A 26,953-nucleotide genomic window follows, 5' to 3' on the forward strand; every position below is an offset into this window, starting at 1 on the left:
ATTGATTTCTGTAGGATTGTCATTTTTATTATGTCAGCTCATCCTACCCATGAGCAGTTGTTTTTTCCAATTGTTTAGCTCTAGCTTTAATTGTCTGGAGAGTGTTTTGTAGTTGTGTTCATATAGTTCCTGTGTTTGTCTGGGCAGATAGATTCCTAAGTATTTTATATTGTCTAGGGTGATTCTCAATGGAATTTCTTTTTCTAATTCTTGCTGCTGAGATGTTGGAGATATACAGAAATGTTGATGACTTATGTAGGGTTATTTTGTATCCTGAAACTTTGCTAGAGTTGTTGATTATTTGAACTAGCTTTTTGGTTGATTCTCTGGGGTTCTTTAAGAAGACCATCATATCATCTGCAAAGAGTGATAGCTTGGTCTCCTCATTGCTTATTATAATACCTTCAATTTCCTTTTCTTCTCTAATTGCTACTGCTAGTGTTTCTAGTACAATATTGAATAATAAAGGTGATAATGGGCATCCTTTTTTCACTCCTGATCTTATTGGGAAGGCTTCTAGTTTGTGCCCATTGCAGATTATGTTTGCTGATGGTTTTAGATACATACTGTTTATTATTTTTAGGAAAGGCCCTTCTATTTCTATACTTTCTAGTGTTTTCAATAGGAATGTGTGTTGTATTTTATCAAAGGCTTTTTCTGCTTCTATTGAGATAATCATGTGATTTTTGTCAGTTTGCTTGTTAATATGGAGTTTGCTTGTTAATATGGTCAATTATGTGCATAGTTTTCCTAACATTGAACCATTTTTGCATTCCTGGTATGAATCCTACCTGGTCATAGTGAATAGCCCTTATGATGACTTGGAGTCTTTTTGCTAGTATCCTATTTAAGATTTTTGCGTCTATATTCATTAGGGAGATTGGTCTATAGTTTTCTTTCTGTTTTTGACCTGCCTGGCTTTGGAATCATACCATAATTGTGTTGTAAAAGGTAGAACTCCTTCTTTGCTTATTCTGTCAAATAGTTTGTATAATATTGGAGTTAGTTGTTCTTTGAATGTTTGATAGAATTCATTTGTGAATCTACCTGGACCTGGTGATTTTTTCTTATGCAGTTCTTTGATGGCTTATTCAATTTCTTTTTCTGATATGGGGTTGTTTACATAATCTATTTCTTCCTCTGTTAGTCTAGGCAATTTATATTTTTGTAAGTAATGATCTATATCACCTAGATTGCCATATTTGTTGCCATATAATTGGGCATAATAATTTTTAATGATTGCCTTAATTTCCTCTTCATTAGAGGTAAGGTTTCCCTTTTCATCTTGGATACTGTCAATTTGGTTTTTTTCTTTCCTTTTTTTAATTAGGCTGACCAGTACTTTGTCTATTTTATTTGTTTTTTCAAAGTACCAACTTCTAGTCTTATTTATTAAATCAATAGTTCTTTGATTTTCAATTTTATTAATTTCTCCTTTGATTTTTAGGATCTCTAATTTAGTCTTCATCTGAGGATTTTGAATTTCTTTACTTTCTAGTTTTTTTAATTTGCATGCCCAATTCATTGATCTCTGCCCTCTCTAATTTGTTAATATATGAACTAAAGGGTATGAATTTCCCCCTGAGTACTGCTTTGGCTGCATCCCATAGATTTTGAAAAGATGTCTCATCATTCTCATTTTCTTCAACGAAGTTATTGTTTCTATAATTTGTTCTTCAACTAACTGATTTTAGAGAATTATATTGTTTAATTTCAAATTGATTTTTGATTTGCCTCTCCATGTACCCTTACTAATTATTATTTTCATTACATTGTGATCTGAGAAGGTTGCATTTATTATTTCTGTTCTTTTGCAATTGTTTGCAATGTTTTTATGCCTTCATATGTGGTCAATCTTTGTGAATGTACCATGTGCTGCTGAAAAGAAGGTGTATTCCTTTTTGTCCTTATTTATTTTTCTCTACATATCTACTAATTCTAATTTTTCTAATATTTCATTCACTTCTGTTACCTCTTACTTATTTATTTTTTGGTTTGAATTATCTAGTTCTGATAGGGACAGGTTCAAATTATCCACTAATATATTTTTTCTATCTATTTCATCCTTGAGATCCACTAGTTTCTCCTTTAGAAATTTGAATGCTATGCCATTTGGTGCATACATGTTGAATACTGATATTTCCTCATTGTCTATACTTCCTTTTATCAGGATGTAATTACCTATCTCTTTTAACTAGATCAATTTTTACTTTGGCTTTCTCAGATATCATGATTGTGACTCCTGCCTTCTTTTTTATCAGTTGATGCCTAATAGTTTTGGCTCCATCCTCTTGCTTTTACCCTATGTGTGTCTACCTTCCTCATGTGTGTTTTTGTAGACAGCATATGGTAGGGTTTTCATTTCTAATCCACTCTGCTATTTGCTTGCCTTTTATGGGTGAGTTCAATCCATTCACATTCAGGGTTATGATTACCAATTGTTTATTTCCCAGCATTTTGATTTACACTCCTAGTCCTGCCTTTTCTTCTTTCACTATTTCCTTCTACATCAGTGTTTTGTTTTCAATCAGTTCGCCTAATTCCCATCCTTATTTTACTTCCCTTTCTACCCCCTCCCTTCTTAGTCCCCTCTTTTCTTTACATTCTTTTAATACTCCCTACCACCTTACCTTCTCCCTCACTTGTACTGCTTTCCTTCCCACCAGTCCATTTGTTACCCTTCTACTTCCTTATAGGATACAACTCAATTCTTTGTCCCAGTTTGATTGTTTTTCCCTCTTTGAGTCAATTTCAGTGCAAGTAAGAGTTGAGAATTTCCTCTCTCCAACCTCTTTACCCTTCCAGTGTATTAATCTTCTCTCCCCTCCCACCCTATGAGTCTCTTTGTGACATATAAATTTACCCCCTTTTATTTCTTTTCCCACTTCTTTTAGTATTAACCTCTTTTTTTAGCTCTAGTTGTGTGTATATATATATACACACATATATGTATTTATGCATACATATATCTATATACATATTTATGTCTTGGCATCTCATCCTATATAGTTTGTCACTGCTCCCTCTAATTGTAATTCTTCTAGCTGCCCAGGTGATAATAACAATTTTTAAGAGTTACCAATGACCTCTTTTCTTATAGGGATATGTATTTTAACTTATTGGGTCTCTTAAAAAAGGTTTTTTTTTTGTTTTGTTTTGTTTTTCTTTTTTCCCCTCTTTCTTAATTACCTTTTGATGATTCTCTCGAGTTCTGTGCTTGGGCATCAAATTTTCTGTTCAGGTCTGGTCTTTTCTTTAGAAATGCTTGGAATTCTTCTATTTTTTTTTTAAATGACCACACTTTCTCCTGTAAGAATATAGTCGGTGTTGCTGAGTAATTGATTCTTGGTTGTAGACCTAGTTCCCTTCCTTTCCAAAATATCATATTCCATGCCTTTCAGTCCTTCAGATCCTGTGTTATCCTCACTGTGGTTCCATGGTATCTGAATGACTTATTAGCAGCTTGCAATATTTTTCCTTGGTCTGATAGTTCTTGAATTTGGCTATAACATTCCTGGGTGTTGTCAGTTGGGGATTAAGTACAGGAGATGATCTGTGGATTCTTTCAATCTCCACTTTTCGCTCTTGTTCTAGAATATTGGGGCAGTTTTCTTGGATAATTTCCTGTAGTATGATGTCCAGGCTTTTTCTTTTGTCATGGCCTTCAGGTAGACCAATGATTCTTAAGTTGTCTCTCCTGGAACTATTTTCTAAATCTTCTGTTTTGTGAATGAGGTGTTTCATATTTTCCTCAATTTTTTTCATTCTTTTGATTTTGTTTTATGGTGTCTTGCTGCCTTGTGAAGTTGCTTGTTTCTAGTTGTATTCTGGTTGTAAAAGACTGGATTTCATCCCTGGATTTTTTGGTCATCCTTCTTCTTCTGGTCTGATTTTCTTTGGAGGTCATCTTTAATCTCCTTTGCCTCATCTTTCATTTTATTTGCCTTATCTTTCATCTCCTTTGTCTCATTTTCAAGCTGGTTATTTTGGCTTTCAAGATGCTATTTTCTTGTTTTAGTTTAAGTGCCTGGTTTCCAGATGACTTATCTTAGTTTTTATGTTCTTTTCCCAGTTGTCTTCAGACTCTCTTAATTGTGTTTTGAATTGTATTTTCAGTTCTTCCAGAGTCTGTATCTAATTCGCTGGGGTTTCTGTTCTTTTACTTGGTTTTCATTCATTCTTCTCTGTTCTTTTTGCTCTTTGTTCTTTGACTGTCAATTGTAATTTCTGTTTTCTTTTTCTGTTGTTTGCTCAGATTTACCCCTTCTTTACTCCCTGAAGTTGCCTGAGCTCTTGCTCCTCTCATTTTTTTTGTGTGTGTGTGTGGTTTTGGGCTTTTCTTTCAGCCTTCACCTTTGGAGCTTTATCAGCAAATATCTCAGTGCAGTCTGTCAGGGAGGGGTATTGGAGCTTGAGCCTCCCTGCCCTCTGGAGGCTTTGATGTGATTAAGTCCAGCAGTCTGTGGGGGAGGGGTTTTTCAGCTTGAGCTTCCCTGTCCTCTGAAAGCTTTGATGGAATTAAGTCCAGCTGGGTTGCTGGATGTGCCCTGAGGCCAAAATCTCAGGAAGGGGAGGGGCAATATGGTATGTCTCCACTGCTGCAACTAAGCTGCCTGCTATACACTCTGTGTTTCTTTTCTACCTGCTTCCTCACTGCCTTTGTTGGGCGCTCTGAGCCTGGCAGAGCTTGCCCACAAGGTACTCCCTCTATACCAGCTCCTTTGCCCACCCAGAGGTTCCAGCTGCAGCTGGAGGCTGAGCACTCTAGGTGGGGGAGGAGTCCATGGACCTTCCTTTCTCCTTCTCCTTAAACCTGAGTATGCTCAAATTCTGGGTTTTGTGGGAGTACCTTTTCATTTGAGTCCAGCAGTAGGGTTCCTTGGCTCTGTCTTGTTGTTAGGTTTGATTTTCAGTCTCCTAGGAGCATTTTGTTTGTAATTGATAGGAAGGGTTTTCAGAGGTCTGAACTTTCTCTGCCTCTACCCGGCCATCTTGACTCTGCCCCAGGGTATATTTTTCCAGTATAAATTTGATTAGATGATTGCTAAGATACCTTCTAATTCCAAAATTCTATGATTATATATTATACAAATAGAATATGAGTTCCATTCATAATAATAATAAATAGCTAACTATATAATACTTACTATGTGCTAGGCACTGTGATAAGTGCTTTAACTCAATTGAACCTTTCTCCTGGCCGGTAGGTGCTTTTATTATCCTCATTTTTCAGAGGAGAAAAATGAGGAAAACAGGGGGCATGTGACTTGCCTAGGGTCACCCAGCTAGTAGGAGTCTAAGGCCAGATTTGAATGCAGATTTTCCCAACTCTGAATCATTGCTCTATCTCCTGTACCACCTGGAAATGAAATGTCTATTTTAATTTTTCTTCCCCTAACACCTAGAGTATTAGACACTAAAAAGTCTTTATTGAGTCAAAGAGCTACTCTATAATAGCAAGGGCACACAGAAGGCTGGACTGAATGAATTTATAGCTGACCAAAATGAGTATAGTTTAATGACTTCTCCAGTAATAGAGGGGGCAAAAGTGGAAATACAATGATGGAAGTTACGTAGGACTGAAAATTAAAAGAGTAGTACATTAAGAGAACTGACAAAGTGTGTAATTAAGGAATTACAGTTATTCCAAATGAAAGAGAACTGAAGTGATGGGTTGGGAAAATAAGGGTCAAGTTATCAGGTCACCCACATCAGGTCTCAATCATTTGGCATACCTCATTCCACACTTCCTGAATAACCATATCATAGATATGTGGCTATAGAAGAGGCTGTACCCATTCTAAAACTTGGAGACTTTAATTTACATGTTGATGTGTCCTTAAACATGCTGGCTTGCCAGTTCAGTCTCCTTAACTCCAATGACCTATGTATTAATTCCACCAATGTCATTCAAATGGATAGGTAGTCATTTTATAAAACTCATAAGCACTCATAAATCTGCTGCTTCTATGATCTTTAACTCTAAAATTACTTTCTTTGAACGTCAAGCACTTATACCTAATATGTGTCAAGGAACAATGCTTACACTGAGAATACAGGAAGGAAAAAGTAAGGAAGGGAGGAAAGAGTGAGGAATGGGATGGGGGAGGAGGAGGGAACATCATTAGGAATGTAAATCACTGATGTTTTCAGGAAATGAAAAGGAACTAATCACAAAGTGGTGCCTGGATATGTCTTTAAGGAAGAGAGAAATTCTATTAGCTAAAGATGTTAAGTGAGTCCATTCCAGGCATGTGTGTGATGAAAAGAAGTTCAGTTTAGTTGAAAGAGAGCATGGGAATGGGATTACTATATAATGACGCTGCAAAGGAGAGGAGTTTCAATTTTATACTAGGGAGATAGCTAAATGGTTTGGTGGTTTGAGAACCAGGCCTAGAGAAAGGAGGTTATGGATTCAAATCTGATCTCAGACATTTCCTAATTATGATCCTGGGCAAGTAACTCTTCTGACTTAGAACTAATACGTAGTTTTGATTCTAATAGAAAGTTAGGGTTTAAAAAGAGTAAAAAAAAATATCCCCAAAACAATACATAGTTTTAGAGTTTAATGACTAGGGAAATGCACAATGCCTGGTATATTACAGGAATTTAATAAATGTTGACTGAATTATTAATTAAATGTGAGTCATGTTTGTGTCTAAGAAAAATCATTTTGGCATCTATGTGGAAGAAGAATTAGAATGGAGAAGAATTTTAGTCAGGGAGAACAATGAGAAGGACGTTGTTGAAATGATCCAGATAAGAGGTCATGAGGGTCTTTATAGCTTTTATGAGTAAGCAAGATGTCACTGATGTAAGAAATATTATGGATGTAGAAACAAAATTTCATCCTATGATATATACATACATATATATATATACATGTATATATATATATACATATATATATTGAATTGTCCAATAGGCAGTAGTGATACAAATCTATAGCTTAAGAGAGAGAGAGTTGGGAAAGATATATCTATCTGGGAATCATCTAAATTGAGATTAAACCCATGGTGGTTTATGAGAGGAAGGGAAGAAAGAAGGGAGCGAGAAACAGAAGGAAAAAGATATAAATATAAATGAAAATACAAAATAAATAATTCAAAATTTTAATAATAACTTCAATCATAACTTAATCATAGCTTTAATCATAACTTTCTATTCGTTAAACTTGTCCTTTCCTTCTTTCTTCTTAAATCTATTGCTCACCTTGATCATGATGTTCTTCTGGTTCAATATCTCCGCTCTCAGATTACTTTCTTCTCTTCACAGTCTGGTCCTTGCAGTATTCAACAATACACTGTCCCCAACTAGTGTATCCCCTCTTCTCTTGGTCTTTTGCCATTCACACCTTACCAAACTATGGCCATCTGCTTCTATGTTTGCTCTTATCTCCAACTTTCTCAGCTTGTACTTGTTTGCTAATGTGAACCAAAATGGGAACTCTTCTTTTCCTCCTTCTGAGTCTCCTGACACTGCTGCATTACTTCAGGAGCATGTCCTGTCCTAGACTTGAAAGATTGCGACCTGGATAACTGGGGCTATCCCCTTCTTAATATCACAATGGGTTATTTATGCTTGTATTAGCAACCTCTAATGACTTCTCTGTCTCCAGCAATTGCTATCAGTGTATGTATGGTCTCCTTTGAAACATCTTCAGACTGACATTTTTACTCTAGTAGTGTTTAAAACATTGTTAGATCCTCGTCCTCATTAAGGACTCTGGTACTAATTTCTAGATACATTCCACATTTATCTCATTGGAATATAGATATGTGCCACTGCACCAAGCAACTAGTAGAGTATATAGTCAATGTTCCATCAACCTTTTTTAGAATTCTAAATATATACCTGGCATACCACCAGACTGTCTATAGTATATAGTGCCTTTTGAACATCTTCATCATAGTCTTTCATACAAACTCCTAAAATTAACAGTCCTTCATGAGGTTTTCTCAGCCACCTAATGAACACCAATAGCATCTATGGTCAGAAAGACCTGGGTTCAAATCCACCTTCAGACACTTACCTGCTATGTGACCCTAGGCAAGACACGTATCTGTCTCAGTTCTCTCATCCATTAAATGGGAATGATAATAGAATCTGCTTCCTAGGATTGTTGTGAAGATAAAAAGTCATCAACTAATGGGTTTCTTCTGCATCTCTATGAATATGATGCCCAAATATTTATATATAACCCTAAACCTTCTGTTGAAATCTAGGTCCACATCTCTAAATTAGGGCTAATCATTTTCTCTCCTCAAAGTTTCTATACTGTGGAGGACATCACCATTCTTCTAGTCATTCCAGTTTACAACTCCAGAATCTTCCCTTCCCTGGCTCTTCTCTTCTATTCACTTCCAATATTCAATCAGTGGTCAAGTCTTTTCAATTCATTCTCCATCCCTCATACTCATCCCCTTTTTCCACTCATATAACTTTTACTTTAATTTATGCTCCCATTAACTTTCACCTGGATTAATGCTAGCTTCTAGTTGACTGGTTCCAGTTGATCTAGTTTCCAAGTTCTTCTCTCTCTAATTTATCTTCCTTGCAGCTGTCAAATTAATATTTTGATAGCAAAAATCTAACTATGCTACTACTTACCTATTCAAAAAAAACTTCAATGGCTTTCAATTGTCTTGAGGATAAAATATAAATTCCTCAGCATGGTCATTAAAAATTCTACAAATTGGCTCCTACCTACCATTTCAGATCTATTTCATATAATTCCTAGTCACAGTTTCTACACTGAAATCAAATTGGCCCAAACAGACATTACCCATACTGCATTTCCTCTCTCTATAACTTGCACAGGTGGTATGACACATCTTACTTCAACTACTTAGAATCTTAGTTCCTTTATGTTTCACCTCATTTTCTACTGGAAGCTTGTCTTGATTTCCACATTTTTCAGTGCTCTCTCCACTTCAAATCATCTTGGATATAATTTTACATTGATAAGAAAATACATTGCCCAGTGTATGTGGAACTCTTTGTGGCAAGGTTCTGTTTTGTTTTGTCTTTGTATCCCCAGCATCTACAATAATGTCTAGCACAGAAAAAAACCTTATTGTTTTCCAGAGTTCCACTGTTTATATGGCAACTGAAGCAGCCTGTGACAACTACAGAGGCATCTCTCTACTCTCCACTGCTGGAAAGATCCTCCCCCGTGTTATACTCAACAGACTCCTGTCATCTGTTTCAGAGCAGAACCTGCCTGAATCACAATGTGGCTTCCGACCAGATCGCAGCACCATCGACATGGTCTTCACGGTGAGGCAAATGCAGGAAAAATGCCTTGAGCAGAAACTGAGTCTCTACATTGTCTTCATAGACCTGACAAAGGTGTTAGACACAGTGAACAGGGATGCATTGTGGGTGATCCTCAGCAAGCTCGGTTGCCCAGCAAAATTCGTCAAATTGATCCAACTCTTTCATGTCGACATGACAGGGGAAGTCCTATCTGGTGGAGAGACTTCAGATCGCTTCAACATCTCCAATGGCGTGAAACAAGGCTGTGTCCTCGCTCCGGTACTATTCAACCTATTTTTCACCCAAGTATTACGACATGCTGTGATGGATCTAGACCTGGGCGTCTACATCAAATACCGACTGGATGGCTCACTATTCGACCTTCGCCGCCTGACTGCAAAAACAAAGACAACAGAGAGACTCATCCTGGAAGCTCTCTTTGCAGATGACTGTGCTCTCTTGGCCCACCAAGAAAATCATCTCCAAACCATTGTGGACAACTTCTCTACAGCAACAAAACTGTTTGGCCTGATGATCAGCCTCAGCAAAACAGAGGTACTGTTTCAACCTGCACCAGGGAGGCCAACGAACCAGCTGTGCATTACAATCAACAACACGCAGCTTTCTAACGTCAACACTTTCAAGTACCTGTGCAGCACCATCGCCAACGACGGGTCCCTAGACCACGAGATTAATGCCAGGATCCAAAAGGCCAGCCAGGCACTTGGGTGGCTGCGCTCCAAAAGTTCTCCAACACAGAGGTGTAAGCACTGCAACGAAGCTCAAAGTGTATAATGCAGTGGTCCTCAGCTTGCTCCTGTACGGTTGTGAGACATGGACACTATAACGGAAGCACATGAAACACCTGGAGCATTTCTACCAACTCTCCCTCTGGTCAATCATGAGGATCCGATGGCAGGACCGAATCACCAATCAGGAAGTCCTCAACAGAGCCAACTCCACCAGCATCGAAGTAATGGTCCTCAAAACCCAGCTACGATGGTCTGGACACGTCATCCGCATAGACCCACAGTGAATACCAAGACAGGTATTCTATGGTGAACTGTCAGCTGGACTCAGGAAACAAGGCCGACCAAAGAAAAGATTCAAGTCCAACTTGAAGTGGGCTGGCATTACACCAAAGCAACTAGAACTTGTTGCCTCTGTCAGAAGCAGCTGGCGAACCCACATTAACCATGCCGCCACCACCTTTGAAGATGAGCGACGTCGACGTCTTGCCGCTGCTCTTGAACGCGGACACCAGGTCGCAACCGCACCTCCCGTAACAACTGGCGTCCCAGGCCCCATGTGCCACAAACTCTGCGCCTCAGCCTTTGGACTCCAAAGCCACATGAGGGTACACCGTAGATGAAAATGCACAAAGACAATAGTCATACTCGATCACTGATAGACTACCACTAATAATATTGATTAAATGGCCAATGCTAATTGATAATGTATAAATTGATCTGTTTTGCCTCTATTGTCATTTCAAATCAATCTAAAGATCTGATTATTTGAATGATGGCTATCTTCCTTGGGATCTGGCTCTTATTACTTCAGAATTATGCTTGTTAAGCCTGAGGCAAGTAAAAATTATGCTGATTTAATCTCTTGTCCCTAAGGCTAACAGTACCAGTTGTTGTTTTTAATACTTCTGATGTTCTAAGATCTGTTAACAAGTAAAGAAACAAACCATTAGTTTGAGAATAGAAATGTCAACAAAAATAAATTCTAAATGTTTCTTCCTGATTAAGGACACTAAGATACATACAGCATATTATCCATGATAAAAAGTAAGGTTTTTAGGGAGTAAGATTATCTCCATTATCTGGGAAATTTTCTTATGTATAAAGAAAATCATAAATTCTTGACATGCAGAATTTGAAGATTTCAAATTATTACAAAGTAATAATCATCAAAACAACCTGATATTGGCTAAGATAAGAATGGTGAATCAGTGGAATAGAAGAGAAACACAATATGCAGTAAGTAATGACCTTAGCAATTAGTAATTTAGTGTTTGATAAATGCAAAAATCCCAGTGTTGGGGAATGAAGAAAACATGGGATAGTTTTCCTCTCAAATCTATGAATAGGAGAATTTATGACCAAACATAAGATAGAGAGCATTACAGAATGCAAAATGTATAATAATGCATCAAGTTATAAGTTTTTGCAGAAACAAAAATATTGTAGGCAAGATTAAAAAGAAAGCATAAAACATGGGGGGAAAATTTTTTAAAAGTCTTTCTGATAGAGGCCTCATTTCAAATAAAAATGCAAGTCATTCTTTAATTAATAAATGGTCAAAGGATGTGAATAGGCAGTTTTCAGAAGAAATAACAGCTATCTGTAATCACATGATGAAATGCTCTAAATGACGCTTGATCAGAGAAATGTAAATTAAAATAACTCTAAGGTACCACCTAACAGACTGATTTCTATCTGTAGGATAGAAAAGGAAAATGAGAAATTTTTGGAGGGAATATGAAAAATTGGGATATTACACACACAGTTGGGTGGAAAGAATTGTTATAAATGTTTTTATACATATATGTCCTTATTTTTTTTAATTCTTTGGTATATAGACCTACCAATGGTATAGCCCAAAGGACTATAAAACTGTGTATACCATTTGAAACAGCAATACCATTGGTAGGTCTATATACCAAAGAATTTAAAAAAATAGGGACATATATGTATAAAAACATTTATAACAATTCTTTTCATGTTTACAGAGAATTGGAAATTATGAAGATGCCCATCAGTTGGGAAATGACTGAACAAGTTGTGGTATATGATTGTAACGGAAAATATTTTGCTATAAAAAATGACGAGCCAGATGCTTTTAGAAAAACCTGAAAAAACTTACATGTACTGATGATATAAAGTGAAGTGAGCAGAACCAGGAAAACATTGTACACAGTAACAGTAATATTGTACAATGATCAACTGTGAATGACTTGGCTATTCTCAGCAATGCAAAAATCCAAGACAATTTTAAAAAAGCTCATAAAAAATCTACCCACCTCCAGAGAAAGAACTAATGGAGTCTGAATACAGATTGAACCATACTTTTTTAAACACTATTTTTTTTTTGTTTTTTAATCTGTATTTTCATTCACGATTTACCTAATATGGAAATATGTTTTGATTGACCACACACATATAACCTTTATCAAACTACTTACTATCAAAGTAAGGAGATAGGGAAGGAAGGGAGAATTTGGGACTCAAAATTTAAAAATCAATGTTAAATATTGTTTTTACTTGTAACTGGAAAATAATTAAAATATTTTAAAAATAAATTGTAATTATAACACTTAGAAAATATAGTTAATAATATTACCATATGATTTATAAATATTGTCCTATAAATGCAAACCTTTTAATAAAAAGCATCCCCTCTATAATCTGCACCAAAATATCTAAAGATTCCTACCTTCATCAAATCCGAGTTTGGTGTTGTATACATAGATACACAGGTGGCACTTAGAAAATTAAAACTAAAATGTTATACAAATTTAGAAGAGTTTTATATATAAGTTGTTGAAGAAAATACAAAGGCCTAAAATATTGTTGTTCTAAATGCTATTTATTGATAGCCCATCTTGCATGAAATAACTCATGATGATTATTCTATTTTATGATGAGTAGTAGCAGAATTTATTTTTAAAGACTTGAATAACTCCTTCCAAATTGAGACAACTGGTTTTAATACAAGTGGTAGAGACAAATATGTAATAGTGAAGCTGATGGTGCATTCCATCTTTTATTATTTGAGCCTACTTACAAAAAGATCTGAGAAAAGAAATAAAGGTAAATTTTTACATATGGGCTATAATGGCAGATTTAGCTTCTAGGGAAAGCAAAATCCAGTATGAACAGCAGCAGCCACTGGTGGTCTAAAGAAAGAGACTCTACAATAATGTATCTCTAATCATGGGGGTGGAAATATGTTTTTTAAAAGAATATATGTACATATTTAGCCATTTGACTCAGTTCTCCACCCAACACATTAAAAAAACAGATGCTTTAAAAATGATCTGTTGGCAATATGCTTGTTAAAATTTTATCAGTTGGAATATTAAAATTCATCATGAATTAATTAACACATTATATAAAAATAATTTTTTCATCATTTTATAAAATAATATAACCAGTAGTGACTAACATTGGGAATTTTGTGTGTCTTTATTTGTGTTACAGAAAAAGAAACTAAATTTATAAGAGTACTATGAAATTGATGACATTTTCTGTCTTCACTCTTGAATTCAGTTGGCAGATGTTTTCAAGAACAAAAAATTCTGTCTTATTACAAAACATATTAAACAGGTTTTCCTGCCAGGCATGTCTGACATGATGTTTATTGCCTAGACCAAATCAATCCCCTTAATAAGCTATAATATATGCCAGAAAATACATTATTTCATAGTTAAGTAAAGTTACAGCATAAAATAATCAGTACTTTGATCTCTCTGGCTTTGTTCTTCATGTATCAGAATGCAGTACACAATCTAAGTCATATCTATTGATATTCATTTGGTTAAGTAAAACAAAATTATACTTTTGTAAACTTAATGTTCCAAATATTATTGAACTTTTACTTTTTTTGCTGTACTAAATATTTGCAATCATTTATAAAAAAGGATCTGGCTATTTCCCAGGTGCTTTTTTTTTTTTAAACCCTTACCTTCCGTCTTGGAGTCAATAGTGTGTATTGGCTCCAAGGCAGAAGAGTGGTAAGGACTAGGCAATGGGGGTCAAGTGACTTGCCCAGGGTCACATAGCTGGGAAGTGTCTGAGGTCAAATTTGAACCTAGGACCTCCCATCTCTAGGCCTGGCTCTCAATCCACTGAGCTACCCAGAAGCCCCCCTTCCCAGGTGCTTTCTAAAGAAAAATTAATTTCTTTAAAGAGAGAATATTACATATTTTAGTATACTAAGAAAATAAGATGGTCCAAGATAGAAAAAAGCTAATCTCCAACACGAAATCACAGATTTATAGCTAAAAAGAACATTAAAAAAGTTAGTTACTCAAATTCCATTATTTTTAAAATGAGGAAACAGAGGTCCAGAGAGTTGAAATAATTTGTCCTGCATCCTATAGATGTTAAGTGGCAGTGCTGTATTTGAATCTAGATCCTCTGAACATGAATAACAAACACAGGACTTCATTATTAAACAAATACTGTGGTTGAAATGAAACTTTTCTACTCCTTTGCATCCATACTGAATTCTCTACCTAGCCCAAGAGTATATATCTTTTATTTGTTTTATTCTCCAACCTGTTTAAATGTTAGAGAAAATAGATACCAATAGTACATCTAGTAAATACTAGTGTACTACCTATGTAGTATTCTCTAGTATAGGTTTTTAAAAGAAGTTTCTTTTTTACATGATGAACCATATATAAACAACATCAAAAATCCAGACAAATGAGAAAAAATCCAGAAAAAAAAACCTAGCTCCGACACGAATAAGCATTTGTATATGAAGAAATATTCCAGTTTTAAGTGAATATCAACAATTAATTTAAAAAAATACTTATTGAGTACCGACTACATGAAAGATTCTATAAGTGAAATCTAGTCATATTAGAAATATTCCCTGCTTTCAAGCATTCTGCAAATGGGCTAACTTTGAAAGCTCAATGCAAATGTGAGGAAATTAAGAGCATGGGACAAAACATGGACACATCAAAAGCAAAATAAGGGTAAATAAGGATAAGAGACAATACAGCAGATGTCACAAGGCGGTTGATGACGAACTACCTCAATAAATAGTGCAGACATTAAATTCCATGATTCAAAGAAAGGAAGGATCGATAACACGGCGTTTCACTGGTCAGAGAAGCCTTCAACATGGTGAGACCAAAGTTGGGCCTTAAAGGATTTCTAACAGTGGAGGAGAAAGGGGAACACCTGCTTATGTAAGAGTATGAATGAGGAAAAGTGCAAGAAGCATTTAGGAGATGGTCAATGAATGTGTGAGCCAGTTTGAAGTGTTAATGAGAAAATAAAACTGTGATATGTTTTTATTCAGAAGTTTGTAAAGTAAGGTCATTAAAAAGCAAATGTTTCCCCTCTATCTTTTATTCATTCAACCAAACAATGGGCAGATAAACTAAGGTGTGTAAAATGTGTTGAGATAGATTCTAAAATACTAAATAATTATTATCTTTGTTAGAAGATATAGCATTTTAAAAAATATAAACTAAATCATGGAAACTGAATTGATTCTTGAGAACCTTCAATTGATCTCCCCATGATGAAGTTTTCCTATTGAATGACTTCAGAAATTCTTTAAAGACTGTTATCTAATATCATCTTTATATTTCAAGAAGATTTGTCTCACAGTATGCCCAAAATGTGGGAAAATAGCTTAAATCTTTTTAAACACAATATGTATGTGTGTACATAGTCATGTCTACATATTAAACATTATACCCTCAACATTAAAAAAAAAAGACTTTCAAGTTTTGAATATGCTCTGAAATTTGCAAGCCACTCCTTTTTCTGGAAATACAGATAGACTGTACACTAGAAGCCAATTTCTAAATGAATCCTAGTTACCTAAAAGGTGAATGCTAAGCAATTCACCCCAACTCTCACTGGAAGGACATAAAGCCCTTCTATCTAGAAGTATTCTGAAGAATGCATCCATCTTAGTTCCTTTGCAAACTTCTCTGAGGTTTTTAAGTGAAAAGGTGTGAAGTACAAAATACTATTGCATATCTACGAGTGTGTGATACACATAGGATTTTGATTTATATGATGTTTTTTGTCTTTTACTGTTTCCCGAGGCAGAAGAGCTACTTCATGGAAGAAATGGGATAACCCAGAAAGTGAAGGAAAGAGTTTGAAAGATGCAATATACAAGAAGGTAAAAAAGAATAATAGAAGAATGAGAAAGAAAAGAACATGTAGAACAGATGTATTACAGGGGAAAAGACAAGGGGAAAACAAGAAGGAATTTAACAAAAAAAAAAAGAGCCAAAACCAAAAAGAATTCATTTTCAGTGTTAAATCCTGGAAAAGTTAAAACTAGGGATAAATGAAACAGATGTGAAATACAAAACACATATACACGAGAACAAAAGAATAATCAAAGCAAATGGTGACAAGATAAAGAGAAGATAGAAAAGAATAGGACCTAGAAAATTAGATTTCAGAAATAGATGCTTGAACTGTACATGTTACAAGCAGATACAAAAAAAAGCAAGGAAAAATACATAGTTGAACATATGGAAAGTTTCATTTCTTGTTTCTATGTCAGAAAGCTAGATCAATACTACTAATGAATTTTAAAGTATTTCAAATTCATTTATAGGTCATCTAAATATTTAAATGACTGACACATTTCTGATTTTACAATATCATAAGATGTTAGCAGAGACATGGGAAGCTCAGATAGCCTAGTGGTAGAGAAGGTGGCACTTGGGTTTGGAGAAGCTGTCATTACACATGGGATGACATGACTAAATTAGAAAAAAGAGGCATTCTTTTTATATATAATCTGATCATTTGGGGCGTTTTCAAATACCGAGAAGGGTTCATATGATGATAAATTTGTGATTTTTTACCTCCTTTTGCATTACTAAATATATAAGACAATTAAAGGCTTTTGGAGGGCTTTCTGCTTTGGATTCACTTAAAGTCTTGTGAATTTTGAGGATCACCTTCACTATCTGATTGTCATCTTAATTTACTCAATAGACTGACATATGGGCAAATTCTATTTTTTTTTCAGTGAGAATTTCACAAAGGAAAAGAAGCAAACTAGTTTTTATTTTCCCCAAAGATGGCATAAGATATATTTATTATTATACTTATAAGTTTAAAAACAACCCAACTTCTGGGATTTGATATATTATCACTATAACACATTACAAATAAAAATGGCAATTATTCTATTCTTTAAACATCTTCAAATTTCTCATCTGAAGAACAAGTTCATTTTGTTTTGCTTTCTCTTGGTGTATCTGACATGTTTTATTCTTAAATTAAACCACCACCTTCCGTAATAGCTAAATTGAATGAATCTGTCTCGAACACAAAATCCACAGAATGTACATCAAGCAGAATGTGTCAAAGTGCAAATAAAATTGTTTGTGCCCCCTGCAGAATTAGAAATCCTCGGGAAGCACTGCTCTAACGATCCCATGCTGCTAGCATTACAAAGTGCAAAGGTTCATTGAGTAAGAAAAGAGCAAGGAACAGAGTTCCTTCATTACACCATTCCTGAACTATTGTAACTTAAATATTTATTAAGATATTAATATCTCTCTCCCTTCATCTGGCTTTAGAAGATAAGCTAAGGCACATTGAATGGCTTCTCCCATGAAAATAACATGTTACCTGATAAAATTGCTACCCCACAAGATGAACACTGGTATTTGGCACATACATTATTATTAATTCAGCAGGTAATACATTTTTTTACAATTATTAGATAATCTATACACTCTCTAATGGATAACACAATGATATAGTATTTTAAAAGGCATGGTAGGTTGTCCAGTTATCTTTGAAAGTTTTTCATATGTATGTCATGATAAAATTATTTTAGAAAATATCCCATAAAAAAGAAACACTGATCCAAAAGTAAGGCACATATTTACTTATGGCTTATATGAAATGACATATGAACTTGAAATAAATTATGTGTTTGGGAACTTTATCAATATTATTTTCTAACTGGGACAGAAAATACCCTAAAGAAGCTGATACTCAGATGAAATAATTTCCTGAAAAAGCCAAGTATTTCATTTGAAAATATTTTGGGGGGATAGAAACCATATCAAATGATGAAGGAAAAATATAGCAACTTCACTTACTCTAATATATAGTGGCACCATCTCTTTTTCTTTCTGGGGGTTACGATACTTTTCATAAAAATCACGCCGCTTCTTTGCTTCTTTGAAGGTTTTATCTTTTCTTTCACGTTTTTCTGCTGGCTCATCTGAGCCATCAGAAGATAACTGCACTTGTGATTTGGTCTTTTCCACTTCGATATAGTTTTCGTTGGGATTGAGCACTATTACTCCATAGCCTTCCTGTTGTAAAAAGAAAGGGAAAAAAAATTTAATGATAGAACTGTTTTCAACTTCTAAAAGCATTAACCTTTTATACTAAGTAAATTCACAGTCCTATATTTCCCAAGTTATCATATTTTAAGTAGGACTATACTTTTTAACTTGGTATTCTGAGGTTCTATATTTCTTTAATTTATTGAGATATGGATTGTGTGTGTACATATATACATATATACACATATATATGAAGATATAATAGATAACAGAAACAGAAAAAGCAAAACTGTGACAGGAAGATTGTTAATTTAAACTAAAAGGTATTATTCTAGATCTTCAGAAGAAAAATAATCTTTCAAAGCAATGGCAAGCACCAACCATACGATCCCTTTATTATTCAGAAGACATGCTTTGAAAAAAAAATATCATGGTATGGAGTTTTATAAGTATCATGCTCTTTCAAATGAGTTTTCTTTCCTTTTATCCACATTTTTGTTTTGGTTTATTTTGTTTGACTACTGATAGAGGAAAACATAAAAGGAAAAATATACCTAATATTATATGCATTTATAATCACATAAAGAGCAGAAGCAATATCTATTGGCTATGTAATTGATTTTGCCTATACAACTTCAAGAAACTAGACAAATAATTTCTTTAAAAAATTAAAACTTTTTTGAAAGTATTATAACATATGGAAATTACTTTTATTTTTATCCTGAGGTTTTCATTTTAAAGTCACTGTCATAAGTTCTTTTTTTATTGGGAACACCATGAAACATTTACTATTTTAAAGTTTAGAAATATAAAATACTTTTGACTTGTTAATAAATGTTTAATTTGCATCTGTGTAATTTTCCATTTGGAGACTGGAGGAACTGATCTATGAATATTTACTTTTGGAACTATTTTAACACATTTAAACTTAATAAAGTGAAAATGGGGCAAACAAAAAAGTTAGTACCAATAACATCTAAATACAATTTGCTAAAGGACATTTGAAAGTATTATATATCTTTCTTTTTCCAACTAATTCTCTAGCTGCTAAGAGAAACTGTCTGATATTCACAATATTCATACCCTTATAAAACTCTACATGGTCAGGGTCATATGCTAGTAGGTACTATATTATGATACAAAGGATGACTAAAGATAGATAATTAAACATAGTTTCAAGTATATCTCCGAAATATTACCTAGTTTAAAAATTCAATCTCTAGAACCTGAATTGAATTTTAAATATCATGCCTCTTGTTCAAGTGACCATCAGAAGCTGATACACACAACTGATAACAGCATTAAAAATAAATCTATACTAGTATTCAATCAGTACACTATTAAGTATATTGTTACTGTACTTGGTTGATTTTTTCAAGTATTTTAAACAGTCCAACACAAACTGTTTGGAGCTTATTCTTCCTTCCCATTCAATCAGTTTATTTTTCCACCACATTGATTCATGTATGTATGTGTGTGTCTGTCTATCTGTCTGAAGATATGGTTCTCAGAAGCTTCTTAATTCTACCTTGGCAGGCTCAGAGTATATATAAATACAGGACTTCCTTTTAAGAGATATGAAAATCATCTATTCAATGTACACAAAATTGATCGATAAAACAAGGTACCCCCATTCAACAGATATCCTTTTAATATCATATGAGCTCTTAGAATTCTTAGTCAAAAGCTCCTTTTATGAAAGGCTTGCAAAATATTCTTAGGCAGAAATAAATGCTTCATCTTCATTTTTATTCAAACATCTCAAACACAAAGCACATGAGAAGATTTTTTTTTAAGTCCCTCTCTACCTAGCTGGTAAGCCAAAGCTATACCAACAAAAGATACTTTATTTGGTCTTGCTTTATTCTAATCTGTATAGCTATTCAAAAGTCTTGTAACACATTGTGATCACTGTCAGGTAGACAGATTGTCACTTGGTGATTTTCTACAGTTGGACACACTCGACTAGTTATCAAAATCACATTTGAAGGAAGTTCCTACCCCTCTTCCTTGTGCCTCTTACAACTTTTCACGCCCTTCTCAAATTTCTGCTATCACTTCCCCTCCCACCAAAACTAAGTTAAAGGACACTGTTGCACTCTGCTAAACAGGGTGAAATAGAGGCATTCAGTACACTGTCTCTGGTGTAAGGAACATAGTCAAAAAAGGTCACTATAGGCCAAAAAGAAAATTGCCTCCTTACTAGATTTTGTACCATGAGTAAGTGGTCTCCTGTCATGTTCCTTCCCTGCCCTCTTCTCTCAGCTGAATTGAACTTTTCTTTTCATTCTTTTTTTTTTAAACACATGCTTTTGAATCTGGCTATCCCAAAGCAGGATCTTGGAATTTAAAAAAAGTGAGACAGAAATGAGAAAAGAATCAGAGAATTTCAAATGTGGAAGATACCTCAGGGATGTGAAAAATTTCCAATTGAAGGCAACAAAAATTTTAATAAACTGGTATAATGTGAGCATCCTGCTGATGTGATAAGTTGGGAAAAACTTCTAAGAACAAATTTTAAATACTTTAAAAGTGGTTAAAATGTTATACTACATGAAATCTATAGATTCAGTAATGGGGGAGAGGGTTGATTTAGATGCATTTAAAATTTTTTGCAACCCCAAGTAACATAAACTGAATAATTATTTCTACTATAGTTGTACATGCATCATGAAATCTAAACTTTTACATATCTAGTCTAAACTAGTCTAAAATAGACACGCATAAATCATCAAAGAAGTAGAATTTGTCTAAGTTATTGATTATGTAACAGAAAATTACATGACTCATTTGTCCAATTTTATAAGGACATAATGTCAATTTTTCACTCAGGCTTCAACAGATGAAAAATGATTCTATTTTTAAAATCACTACTATGTAAATCAATTAAAGGATTTTTATCAATTAGATGGTTCTTCTTTTAACACCTGGATTATACAGAAAACAGCTTGTTCTTTTAAATATATCAAACCTTTAGACATAAGAAATTCAAGCAAAAATCATCTTGAATATTTATCCAAGGGCCTTTTCCCAAGATATCTCACAAAAGTATTCCTATCCAAACTTTCCAAAAAGATTTCCATATTAAATTCCAAACATCTCATAATTAATTTTTTAATTCTTTTTTTATTTCAAATAATGCAAATGATGACAATGAAATACAAATTATCTTTTATATTTAATAAAAGCTATGTATACTACTTCTATTATGCACTTATAAAGCAGGAAAAATAAGCAGTCATATCAATATTTTAACTCTATCTAGTGCTCTAAATAGTTCACTTACATGTGTATTATACTAAAAGTTCACCTTTCTCTTTATAACATTCTTGAAACAGCTAACAGGTCTATAAGGTTTCAGCATCTCTGTATGCAGTACCAATTTTTCTATAGCTTAGTCCTAGAATCATTGAAAAACTATGGAGAGTAAATAAATATTCACATGGAAATTAGGCACAGACAAAATCTCAATCACTAATATAATAATTTTAAATAAAATATTATTAATTAGATCAAATAAAATGTTTAAAGATGAAATAAACACCTTAAATTTGTTCCCTCTATTTCAGTAATTCAATCAAAAAACACAAAAAGGCCATCAGCTGAAAAGTGCTGCAAAACTACTCTAAAAAGAAGCCTCAGATAAATAATATTCTAAAATTACTCTTCATGACCACTTTCAAAAATTAGCATTTTTGTTTATCATCTAGGTTCTTTAAAACCATTCATTTATACTTATTTGCTCCTTAAAGACAATAACTTTCTTACCAGATAAAAAGTTAAGTTTATTTCAAATGTACTTGGAAATTCATCCTGCACTTTTTAAAAAGATATAATAAAACTTGCAATTTGAGTTAGCCAAGCCAATCTCAAAACAGCATATTTCCAGAGGCAAAACAGATGTACATTACAGTTAACTAAATTTATGGGGCTTTTTGTAGCAAATCTAGGAGGGAAACACTAGGACAAGTAATGTTAAGAATATGCTTTGTCTCTTAATTCATCAAATCAAACTCACTTAATAGTGATTATTTTACTTTCAGACCATTGTTTGCAGGGCTAAATCTCTACACTTTTTAAATACTACCTCAAAATTTCATTCAATACAAATGATTTCTTTGGTACAGCTTGATAGCCTAGGGTTTCAAGCCACCTTTACTTTTAAGTCTTTAAATATATTTGCTACTAAATAACTATTCATTTATCCTTCAATCAGCAGATGATGGTTGAGGTTAGAGTGGCCTCAAGCAGACAGGTGGTGGTGAACACAAAGAACTAAAGAGGAACCTTGATACCCGAATCAAATAGATACAGAAGTGTCCTCCTCACAAAGATGCAGGAGATAGATAATTAAGAGTTGCCTGACCAAAAGCAGGATGGTCTCACAATAAAGCCTCACACCAGATGCTAGAAATTGAAGATTTACGCAAGTTAATTTTGCCTGTTAGTCACCAGTTGTAAGCTTAATGGAAATCTAAGATAGTTGAGGCAAATTCTATATCTTTTCAAATCTCATGTGGTTGACTAAGCAAATAGTGAGCTGAAAGTATTCAGCCCTGCATATTAATCTACCAACATGGCATGCCATATGTGACCAGAGAGGTCAAGGGCTAAAGTAGGATCCCTTGACCTGTGTAACTATCTTTTTGGCCTTCAAGTAAGAAGCTATAAGAAGTCATTTTCCTGAGCTTTATCAATCAGATTTTCCAAATTCAACATGCTATCTGGACTATTTGCAGCAAGATCACAGCTAATCCCTCAGGAAAATGAAGCCCAAAGTGTGTTGATCTGTAATAAATCTGTCCCATGGTCAAAATGGACAAACTACTGTTCATTCATCTTTCTGAAAGATGTATGTTCTGTTTATTTCCCATCCTTGTCATAAGAAGGATATGCATATGTTGCTGTTGCAACATCCTAGGTGCAACAGTAAGATGAGGTCATGACAACCAATCAGAAGTCACTAGTGAAGCGTTAAAGTAAACATAGCTGCTGGAGCTGCAATTCTGCTTGAAAAATGCCCCCTCCATTATTTGAGCAATTTTCTCAAGACGTGACCTGAGACTGAAAAGCCTGAAATGTCAGTTGACTCAGTTTTGCATTTCCACCTAAATGTGCAATTTGCTAACAGCACCTTGATAACATTTTTGTCAAACTTTCATCCCAGTTCTACTTTTCCTGGTAGCTGCCCAAAACGTAAGGGCTATGATCAAATGTGTAAAAATGCTGCTGTTACAGACAAATATACATTGTCCCACTGAGTTCCCTACTTCAAATAGATTCTCAAGTTAGTCAAGAAAAGAAAACATGCCACAAAAAGTTTTCAGAGGACCACCTGTTGTCTATTATTTTTACATAGCACTTACTCATAAATCATAACACAGGGTAATTAATCAAGCTGTCAAAGAGAAGGTCAGAGGTTATATGGTGGAGTCAGAAGGTCATGCATGGGCTGATAGAGGTCAGGGTCACACTGCATTCCTCATTATCAAGTTGGGATGAGAGAGAGACGGCCCAAGCAGACAAAAGTGAAAGCAGATGGAGAAGTGAGTGGACAGAAAAAAAGAAAATTTCACAAACAAAAAGAAAAGAGAAAGAAGACTGTCAGCTGCCTTCAAGAAAAGAACAGAAGAGTAAAGAAATACACTGAAATGTGCTCAAAGGGCTTCAGGAAAATAAAGAAACTACAATTTTATTAATTAAATACATTGAATATAACTTTTCCTATTTTTTAAATCAATGCACAAAAGTAATATTAGAAAATATGTGAATTTGGTGCCACTTTACCTTTTCAAGTCAGTGAACTCAAGATAAATTAGCATAAGGTAAACAGTTACTTGAATAAAGGGTAATTTACATGAAAAAAAATTTTATACTAAGAGGTTTCTTCCCTTCCAGAAATGCGGGTGGGATTACAACATATGGACAAATAAAAGTTTTCACTCGTTGCATAGATAACGTTCATTGAGCAAGACACCAAAATATTCACAAATACAAAAACATCATAAAAGTCCCTTTGAATAACATAATAGTTATAAAATATTCTATCATTACACTGGCCTGAATTAGATGCAGAATACTGTGCAAAATTAGCTGTCACCCTTTCCTCAAAATCTTTGTTAATCTCATTTTGAATGTTTGCAGCTTTATCAACACATGCATCAATGTCAACTCCTTGGTTACTGAACCGCTGTAGTTGGAAGAAGATATAATTAAAATGTTTTGGCACAGAAAAGGTGAAATTGTATCTTCCCCTGTTCCCTTAGGAGTCTGTAAAACATGTAAGATATATTGACAAACACACACCCTTGTCTCTAGTCCTGACATCCCAGGTCACCCAAGTGCTAGTTATTTCAAAACATTCACTTTACACTTGCCCATACTGTCACCTGCTGTGTTACTAACTTTTAAAATGTATTCTAACATTTTATATTTTTAAACACCTCTAATTCAAGAGTTCTTTTAATGAAAATAAGTCACAAAAAATAACTTTACCTTGTCTTTTTAGTTAATAATGCATTTATAACCAGGTACTCTAGTAAACATTTAATTCAGTTTTTGTTTTTTCCTGGTTGCTAACTTGGCTTTAATAGCATGACAATGAGTAAAGTATTAATTATGCAAGGTCTAAGGACAGAAATAAGGTATCTGGAAGTGTCAACTTAAATTCTAACTTTTAATTTAAGAAAGAGGAACACACACATGGACAAATCAAAGTAAAATGGAGCCACAACAAGTTGTGGCTATTTTTCTGTTAATGGCAGATCAAGATTCCTAAGTGAAAGCAAAATAACACACAACTAGACACACCTTTACTATATAGACCCAAACTTGGGCTTAGATAAACCAAAGCAAGAGTAAAGTATAGAGTCCCTATTTTGTATTTTAGAGTATTTTATTTTAAATAATCGTGGATGGCAGACAAAGAACGTCTAATCATGCAATGAGTTATGGTTTATTAGAGTGACTTCAGAAGCTATGTTTCTCACTCAAACTCTGCATTCCAGCACCTCAGCAATATACTGGACCACCTTTTCATCTTACATGGCACCAAAGGAGAGAAGATGTCTTAAAGCACACTGTCACTTGTCTACGTGATTAAAATTTTTAATTTTTCAAATTAAAGAAATCTACTACAGTACCAAACTCTACATCTTTTTCTGAAAACTATATCAATTTTTTTTCCTCACTCAAATTTCTTAAAAGACAAATTTTAAGTGTTTAAACCATTTCCCCCCCAAATATAGCTAGGAACTTGCTAAATGCATTTCAGGCCTCTTGGTGTTTCTAGAAGCCATTTCTTAAGAGAAGAGCATACTGAAGGATGGACTATTAAGCTCAAGACTCCCTTTAATTCATGGCATTTTCATGCAATAAAGAATTTCAAAGGAGAACTAAGTACAAATCCCTTAATATGTCAGTATACACCTGATAAGAGGAAGAGAGTGGGAGGGGCAAAGATAGGGTACACCCTATGGTCATAAATGGTTTCTAAAAACAATCTTAAAGCTATCCAGACTTCCAAAGAGATCTAAAACCAAGTATTGTTTTTGAGTGGAGCCGGGTGTTTAAAGTTTCTGCTTAAGAATATTTTTTTAAAAGGTGAATTGCTTTAGTGTACACATGCATTCAGACGCTTTAGGAAATAAAAGCTCAAAATCTAAGGGTATAGCCTCTATTCACACCTACCTCCAAACAAACAGGTGCAACTCAATACAGCTATGATTTTTCCTTCCCACAGTGACCTATGTCAGAAGATCTGCTCATACTTCTTCTGCTAAATAATTTAATTACTTATGAGTTATGGTTTCTTTGTAACCTTTTAAATGACTAGCTCATTAAAATGCAAAAATATGCAAAACATGATGTCACTGGGTCAAACAGCTGTGTTGGTAAAATTATGGCTGTGAATGTCCCTAAGAACATGAAAATATTAATAATTTATATTGCTCATTAGATGGCAAAAACTCTTTAAACAGATTTAGAGACAGATTAATTTTATAATCACAAAGTGCTACACTACCTCATGGTAACAAATCTTTCTACCATCTGTGACCCTTTGGTATACATAAAATGTATAAAAATTCATTCAGCTTCAAGGTTCTGTATCAGAGTATGCATATTCATGAAAAAAATATCTTCTCTACCTGAAAGAGGTATTGGACAATGTTAAAACACCACCAAAATAATTTCTAACTGTGACCATTACTAAAGTTTTCTTGAAGAAATAGATCCTCCAAAAAAGTTATGATACAAGAGTCAACCAGTCATAATTTTTCAAACTAATATCATGTGAAAAAAAGTCTTCTGCTGCTTTAACAAAAAAACAAAAACAACAAAAAAAAAACTCTATCACTTTATGAATCCAAATCCTTTAAAAGAAACTTTTCAGAAACTTGACAAGTATTGATGAAACTATGTAAACAAAGTACCATCCAAAGTTCAAAATGTCTCATGTCTGTACTACACAGTATTATGCGAGTGGAAAAATTAAGGGGCAGTAAGACAATCAAAGGAGTTCTTTTTAAGCAAAAGTATTTTTGGCTTTAAAACAAATGCACTGTTTGTCAAATATTTCCTTTTTAGCCAGAAAACTGCTTATTTAATGATCAAGAATTCTCCTCTCTTAAGAGTTTAAAAATCAATTTTATTATTTACTCC

The 26,953-nt window shown here is 34.1% G+C and overlaps 1 protein-coding gene across 25 annotated transcripts in view; it reads right to left on the reverse strand.

Moving 5' to 3' along the window:
- The window catches only part of FAM172A (family with sequence similarity 172 member A), a 560,458-nt gene that overhangs the window by 272,168 nt on the left and 261,337 nt on the right, over window positions 1-26,953 (reverse strand). For all 25 annotated transcript variants that reach the window (XR_008917892.1, XM_007487306.3, XM_056824657.1 and 22 more), the window contains one exon: window positions 18,101-18,319. Coding sequence is in view for 24 of the 25 variants with exons in the window: in XM_007487306.3 (XP_007487368.1) it covers window positions 18,101-18,319 (219 nt within the window). In the remaining variant the exon portion in view is untranslated. The remainder of the gene's footprint in view (window positions 1-18,100; window positions 18,320-26,953) is intronic.

This window comes from Monodelphis domestica, chromosome 3 (genome assembly GCF_027887165.1).
Source record: "Monodelphis domestica isolate mMonDom1 chromosome 3, mMonDom1.pri, whole genome shotgun sequence".
In the NCBI taxonomy this organism is placed as follows: Eukaryota; Metazoa; Chordata; class Mammalia; order Didelphimorphia; family Didelphidae; genus Monodelphis; species Monodelphis domestica.